Source organism: Trachymyrmex septentrionalis, unplaced genomic scaffold, assembly GCF_001594115.1.
Source record: "Trachymyrmex septentrionalis isolate Tsep2-gDNA-1 unplaced genomic scaffold, Tsep1.0 scaffold97, whole genome shotgun sequence".
NCBI lineage: Eukaryota > Metazoa > Arthropoda > Insecta > Hymenoptera > Formicidae > Trachymyrmex > Trachymyrmex septentrionalis.
Window position 1 is genome coordinate 1717540 of NW_017306160.1, and position 8282 is coordinate 1725821.

Genomic DNA, 8282 nt, shown 5'->3' on the forward strand with positions numbered 1-8282 from the left:
AGAGAGAGGGGGTTGAGGGTGGGAGAGAGTACGAGAGGAGTCGAGCGAGAGGACTCGTGCTCGTACGAACGCAGGACGTAGCACGCAGGACAACATAGTGCCTATTGTGCGAGACCGTCTGTCACCTACGGGGTATACCTTCGTGGAGCACCATCGCCATCGTCGCAGCTCGGCGACATGGAGAATACGGGGAATCGGAGCAGTGCCGTCGAGATGTCGCGGAAGATCTCCGAGACATGAAGAGAGCGCGACCGAGGGTGGGTATTTCGCCAGTTCCGAAGAGGAGACGTTTCAGGGGGATCTCGACGTCGAGGGGGGGGGGGGGGAGGGGGTTCGAGGGAAAGAAACCCTTGCGTGTCCGAGTGGAAACGTGTCGATCACGAGGGTGTCTCTTTAGGACGCCCTTCCGTTGAAAGGGGAAGAAAACACGAACACGCGCCAACCCCACGAGTGTTCAGAATGCGTTTAAGCTCTTAGGGACTGAGAGTCCATGTGAATTATCTTGTTAAACCGTTAATGCGTTCATCCTGCTGCGGCTTGCAAGTTATTCCCCTGTTCGGCGCGATCCGTTCACGTCACTATTGGGCGCTCATTGAACCAGTCGATTCCGTCTGACCTACTCCAGTATTTCCAACGTTTCGCTCAATCTGACGTCTCTTCTCATTGATTTCTCGGATCGCCAGTTTCTCTTTCGATCGGTCGCAGCATCGTCAACCGGCACGATCGCGAGATTCGACAATTTCACCGAGCGACCGAGTATGTATGACCGCAAGTCGGGCGAGCGGTACTCGCGAGATCCCGCGTATCTCAGCCCGGCGCGTTGGAATATAATTCGCCGGAAGGGAAGCCGAAAACGGAGCCGCGGGTGGTAATGTCGAGCAGCGTACAGGGCGCAATATCGGCCTTTCGTGCACGCAGACTATCGATTCTCGCGCGACAAGGGGCTGGCCGACGCCGCCGCCGCCACCCCCACCACCACCACCACCACCACCATCACCGTCGTTCCTGACGCTAATTTGTAGCTCGGCCATGGACAAACGCTTCGTTAGGCTCGTCTGCGTAAGAAGGGAAAAACGCGCCCTCGAGGTCCGCCTCACGGTCGATCATCCGAAATGCTGCTCTCGCTCGTGCACGTGCGAAAATACGTACGGATGACGTCACGGGAATGCACCCCGACGGCCCGACCTCGAAGATTCGATCGGATTTCGTCGTTGCTAGACGTTTCCCGCCGCGACCGCCACCGCCACCGCCACCGTCACCGCTACCCGCCGGTGGTTGGCAATCGGGGTTGATTTAGAAATCGCGTCCGAGCGCGTTAATTCGGGGACGTCTCAGGCACGTCGACCTCGGCATCGCCGCCTGATAGCGGCATGCCGGAGTCCGATCTGTATCTTTGTATCTGGCAGGCGGTCTCGCTCGATGTGACGCATCCCGAGCGCGTGATTTGATAATCGGACAGCTCGACTCTCGTCAGGGACAGTCACGAGCCACATTGTTACCCTTTATAACCGTTACAACTTTGCACAGTCGGCATACAAAGCGACAGCGGGATTGAAAAAAACCGATACACCTGTCCCTTTGATTTCACGTGGTGCCTTCTTTATACGGTTCTGCTTTTTTTTTTTTTTTTTTTTACGCGGTATAAAAGATTACACGGGCAGAAATACGGATCACCTCGTGGACGTTTTTCGAACTTGGCTATTTCGAGTCGCCGCGGAATCTAAATGTATGTACCACCAAAAGGAGTACACTGCTTATAAATCGAGAGAAAGGGATCCTAATATAATTTTATTAATTTCTCCCTTTATAAATAATAATTCTTCCTTTAATATAGCTCATTTCTAATAGTTTCGCTTTATAACTTAAAATATAATTTTTGGCTGTTCGCTGTTATAAAATCTAAAAATTTGAATTTGTTTTTAATTGACAGTTATTAACTAACGCGTTGTTTTTTTTTAATTATGAGAATGATGTTTACTTTTCCTCTCAGATTGGATTTAGAAATGAAAACAGTTTTGTTAGACTGAAATGTTATCCTTTTATTACACGTTCGGCGAGTTTATCGATGCAGAGGCGCACATAATTGGTATGCAGATGTATTGATGTCGAGGGAAGGTTACTTAAAAATGTTCCGCCCGAGAAACGCTCCACGTATAAATAACGTAAAAACTTAACAAAAAGTAATTGGTCCGGAAATCTGAATAAACGCGAACATATTTCACATGAGCGAGAAGCGATTACGATAAGTGAAGTATTTAAATGTTTTAACAATTTCTAACTTAAAATTTTTTTAATTCTGTTTATGACTCTTCGTGATATTTTAATCTCGTATATTTTAATCGTAACTGCGTAATTTGTTTTTTGTTCCATAACGGTAGCTTTAACATGCCATGTCCCTGGCAAGAATTATTCTTCTCACAGCGCTGTATCGTTCACGCGAGATGAAAAAGTTGAATGAATACATTCCTCCGAGACAGATACGGGACTTAGAGAGCCGGTGCAATCCTAACGCTGGTATTTGTAAAGCGTATTCCTAAACCATATGATATCGATGTGTAAGGGATTTTTTAAATGAAATGTTAAATGTCATAATTATCGTGACAGTAATGTTAAATAGAGTAGCTCTCGCATTCCGTTTTGCGTCAGTCTTTCAAACGCAGGATTTGAAGCAGCAATGACACCATTGTGACACTTTCCGTCGGCTACGCCGTATAATCCAAATGAGATTATATGGATGTCAAAGCAACCGGTCAGTAAAACCGGGGTGATATATTACGATAAAATCATTACACGTAGAATGCTTCGCTTGATCCTTTTAGGCACTATCAGCACACATGAACGGATGTGATATTTTAACATGACGGAATAAGATCATAAATTGTACGTTTTACATTTGTAACTGAGCTGCACACGGTCGGATGTTATCGCATAAATTCGTGTAAAATGTTAATGAATTATTTGCATTTCAATAAAACAGGAACGCGAATAGTTTGCGCTTAATAAATAAAATCTCTTTTATTGGACGTTTTTATTTGACAAATTTTATTACGTGATCCACATAAGATTTAAATTAAAATCGATCGGTTCAAAGTTAATTTCTGTTCAAATAAGTCAATTTTCAGTTTACAAGGGTATAAATTGTATCAGCCTTGATTGAGCTTTGGGAAGGTTAATCGGATATAATCGATAAAATCAATATAAGGTCTACGCGATGGGGAAACGACGGTTTTCCATCTAATTTTAGATGACGCGACGGAAGCGCTAATTGTTTGCAGATCGCATGGGTTTCTTTAAGTCGGGGCCGGCGGTAGCAGAGCCGTGATCAAAATGAACTTGATAAACATGGACGCGGAGAACCGCGTGGTTCTGAACGTGGGCGGAATCCGGCACGAGACGTACAAGGCAACCCTGAAGAAGATCCCGGCGACGAGGCTCTCGAGGCTGACCGAGGCCCTCGCCAACTACGACCCGATCCTCAATGAGTACTTCTTTGACAGACACCCGGGTGTCTTCGCCCAGGTACTCAACTACTATCGCACCGGGAAGTTGCACTACCCCACGGACGTATGCGGCCCGCTTTTCGAGGAAGAGCTCGATTTCTGGGGTCTTGACTCGAATCAGGTCGAGCCTTGCTGTTGGATGACCTACACGCAGGTATATCGTGAATAACGTCTGACTGTCGTGCACGTGCCTAATCACGCCTAAGCGTGGCTGCACGCAAAAACAGACGCGTAAATTTATAATGTGATGTACAGTACGGTATATAGATGTAGAGATTAAAGTAAACACGACACAAGGCCAAGTAGATTAGCCGAGGTTGGAACACTTTTCCAACATATTTAACAGATTAAAATGACGAATAGAAATATGCTTATGTGTAGATGTAATATAATTTCTTTGACTCAGAATAATATATGAAATGGAGAAGTTTGTCAGTGATTTATCATATTGTCTGAAAGTACTGTACGTCTTTTATTATCACGCTCACAAATGTGCCAGATTTTCATGCATGGTAGTAACATCTTTTTGCCAAAGTGCCTTTAGTTTTACTTTTTTAATGGCAATTAATTTTAATTTATTTCTAGAATCTACTTAACAAAAAGTGTGAGACATCTTACATGATATATTTTATACTTAAATGGATTTCAATAGGAGACCATAAATTCTATACTATAGGATCATTTGTTTGATAACATCTCTAAGATGAAAATGATAAATAAGCAATAAAAAACGTAACAAAAAAGATAGATAAATACTAAGTATTAATGAGAAAACCTATCTCTTTCTATGGATTTTTTTCTGTTATCATCTTAGAGGTTGATAAAAAAATGAGGAAATGCGTGATCCAATAGTACATGGTCTAAGAGGATACGGTTAGCAAATAGAATCTGAGAACTAGTTTGGATAGAGCGATGTGGGATAGACTCAAGTAAGCGTACATGCAACATCGGACAAATCCGCCGGTAAGGCTGATCAAAGCCGAGCAGATATATCTTTATCACTCACGCGAGGAGGCACACAACGGCTCGCGTATGCTTTTCACGCGCGCTTTATCTGTCCCAAGGCAAAGCACGAAAGAAAGCACACTCGAGAAAGAGTTTCGCAGGTACGAATAACAATCGTTGTTGCATCTGTCTCTCTTCCCATCCCCTTCGCCCCGACGCCCTTGCAGCACCGGGATACGCAGGAAACGCTGACGGTCCTCGACAGGTTGGACCTCGACACTGAGAGGCCCACCGACGAGGAACTGGCCAGGAAATTCGGTTTTGAGGAAGCATACTACGAGGGAAGTCTCACGTGGTGGCAGAAGCTCAAACCTCAGATGTGGTCACTTTTCGATGAACCTTATTCCTCCGTCGCAGCTAAGGTACGATTTGAGTTTGATATATTAGGCAAATAATTATGATACTAATTAAAATATTAATTTGTGCGTGTTAATTAAATTTTTCTTTGAATCTGTAAAAAATATATTTTTTGTTTATTTTTATTTTCTATAAATTTTAATTAATATGTTACATTTATTACATTTATATATATATATATCACAAAAAAATTTATCATAATTCTGAATTTTATAATTAACATATTTTACTTTACTATATACTTACATATTTACATTTAGAGAAAAAAAAAAACATTTTTATTTATAAAAGTTTATACTAATAAAGTTGTCGTAACTATTCACAATTCACATCTTCAATCTTTTAGCAATGGTAAATAATTATATAAATTGATTCAATTTTATATATACAATACATATAATATATTCTACATATAAAACATCGCCAATATAATTTTTTTCTTTATGAGTATACCGTTAATTTTTATTAATATATAAGTAATGTATATCATATCTTTTTTGTATTATTAAAGTATTCCGCTATATAACATTTACAAGTTAATCTCGTTTGTCTGGATCTTTCAGGTAATCAGTATAGTCTCCGTTTTCTTCATCTGCGTTTCGATACTTTCGTTCTGCTTGAAAACCCATCCGGACATGCGAGTGCCGATGATCGTGAATCGTTCGGTAAAGACTGACAACGTGACGTCCTGGGTGGTAGACAAGACTCGCACCAACGCCCATGATGTCTTCTTTTACATCGAATGCATCTGTAACGCCTGGTTTACTCTTGAGTTCTTGATACGTATTACCGCGAGCCCGAATCGTTGCGACTTCATCAAGAGCTCGGTGAATCTAATCGACATGGTCGCGACCTTGAGCTTCTACGTCGACCTGGCGCTGCAGCGGTTTGCGGCCCACCTGGAGAACGCCGATATCCTCGAGTTCTTGAGCATCATACGCATAATGAGGCTGTTCAAGCTCACCCGCCACTCCTCGGGCCTGAAGATCCTGATACAGACCTTTCGCGCCTCGGCAAAGGAGCTCACGCTGCTGGTGTTCTTCCTCGTCCTCGGTATTGTCATCTTCGCTAGCCTCGTGTACTACGCGGAGCGCACCCAATACAATCCGAAGAACGACTTCAAGAGTATACCCCTTGGTTTGTGGTGGGCCCTGGTGACGATGACGACCGTCGGTTACGGGGACATGGTGCCGAAAACGTACATCGGGATGTTTGTCGGCGCGCTCTGCGCGTTGGCCGGTGTCCTCACGATCGCCCTGCCGGTGCCCGTGATCGTTAGCAACTTTGCGATGTATTACAGTCACACGCAGGCGCGAGCCAAGCTACCGAAGAAGAGACGCCGTGTATTGCCAGTCGAACAGCCACGTGTGAGGGCACCCGGCGCGCCGCCCGGCGTGGCCGGCGGACCCGGGACCGTCGGGCCCCCAGGATGCGGCCAGCAAATGTCGCACTTGCAGTCCACCGGGGGCACGGTTACCACTGGGCCCCACGGCCTCGGCATGGGCATGGGCATGGGCCAGACGCCCGGCGTCGGATGCACTGGCGGCGGCCAAGGACCGCAGAATCGGAGAATGAACGCCATTAAGACGAATCATCCCAAGGATCCGTTCGCCACGAAAACAGGTAACTCGAAGGCGCCGAAGGCGTTCAGTCATTCACCGTTTGCATCTTCCGTTTTGCACGATTCGTGAGCTCGACTTTTACTCAACTCGGTCCACTTTTACTTAACTTAGTCCACGCGACACGCGGAATGGGGAGGTACATGGTACAAAGGAATTCAAGTATACGTATATGTTGTAATTGGAATATAATTTGAAGCATTGTAATTGCAGCTTGAGAATTCTCATTTATATTTTTCGAATCACTTACAGTTAGTACGAACAATAATAATAACAAGTGAAACTGTGAAACATTAATTCGATAAACAACTGAATTCGGAACACGCACGTTTATAGATATTATCGTATTCGTTTGTGTCAAGTTTTACACCTTACCCTTATTCACGAAAGAGATCAAATCACGCGATGAATTTCACTTGAACTTTATATAACTTATCTGAAAATTGCAGTGAAGGCAAAATTAATCCTACTGATTGTTTTAAAATTTGTATCAGTGGTTATTCGTACGGATTGGAATGACGCGAGTTAAATGACAAAAATAACTCATCATAGAAAATTAATGTAAATTATAGTTTCGAAATTCTAATTGCAAATGAAATCTGGTTGCATTCGTTTTTCACTTATATCTAGATAATCTCTTGTATATATAGTGACGAGTTTAAATTTCGCGTGTTTAATAAATACTTATGCCGTGACACACATAAAATGAACTATTGCAGTAGAACGCGAATAGAGTCATATTTGCATGTACACTTAGCATAATTAACAAATACACATACGAGCAAGCATAAAACAAAGCGCGAGATTCAGGTATCAAACGTCATATTACTTCTCTAATGTGCTCTACTTAATTTCCATTTTATAAATTTCCACTTTATAAAAATCACAAGCAGAATTCAGAACAAAGCTTCTTGCAAACGGTAACATTTACGATAATTGTCATTTACGTAAGAAAGAAATCTCAATATTTTTTAAAAACGACGTGCAAACGAAATAGAATTATTGGCATAAATGATACGGGGTCGTTTTGAGTCGTGAAGTGCGTCGGAAGATCGACGGTAAGGAAAAACGGCAAACTCGATAGAATTAGCCGAGGTCGCGATTTCGTGATTTTTCAAGCGTCGATCGAACCGGCCAATCTCTAGTGTCTCTTTTTCTTTTTTTTTCTCGTATGGTGGGTTGCAGAGGAAGACCGGAGGAATTGTAACCTACGAACCAACGGGACCAAGAGAGCCGGAGGTTTGGATTAACCATTTGCGGTCGTAGCGTATGCTCAGACATGGGTATCTCTCACAACTGGTCGGAATTATTTTGGAGCGAACGACGCGGCGTGTATACACCTATAATCAAAGATTGTCCTGTAAAATCCCGTAAATTCCATTAGGCATGCTTTGGCAAGGGAAAAAAAGAAAAAAATGTAAAAACGATACCTCGCTGCATCGAAGCATCACGGCTTCCGTTGCCCATTTTCAATGGCTAGGCAAAAAATAAACACTGCCGGCGAAGCGTGGCGGCTGAGACCCGACAACCGAAACGGTGAAAAAAATTTTTGCGGCGGCTGTCACCAGATATACGACCGCAAAAGGTATATCTACTATTTATCTGAAATGTAGAATTAATAGAAACGATAGAGAAACACTTCCGAAGCTCTGCACCCCTAAGAGAAGGGAAAACCCATCCGGGGACCACACCGTGCTCGCGACGGTTACACCCGTTTTCATTTTAATTCTACATTTAAAATATTATTATTATTATATATATATATATATATATATATATATATATATATATATTTATAAAT

The 8282-nt window shown here is 43.0% G+C and overlaps 1 protein-coding gene across 3 annotated transcripts in view; it reads left to right on the forward strand.

Moving 5' to 3' along the window:
* Window positions 1-7: 7 nt before the first annotated feature.
* The window catches only part of LOC108756289 (potassium voltage-gated channel protein Shaw-like), a 16408-nt gene continuing 8133 nt past the window's right edge, over window positions 8-8282 (forward strand). For 2 of the 3 annotated variants that reach the window (XM_018499988.1, XM_018499989.1), the window contains exons 1-4: window positions 8-257; window positions 3276-3654; window positions 4673-4867; window positions 5426-6485. In XM_018499988.1, the coding sequence (XP_018355490.1) occupies window positions 3328-3654; window positions 4673-4867; window positions 5426-6485 (1582 nt within the window). In that variant the 5' untranslated portion in view covers window positions 8-257; window positions 3276-3327. Of the gene's footprint in view, window positions 258-3275; window positions 3655-4672; window positions 4868-5425; window positions 6486-7666; window positions 8203-8282 lie in introns of those variants that run through there. The other variant, XM_018499987.1, reaches the window with a different exon arrangement.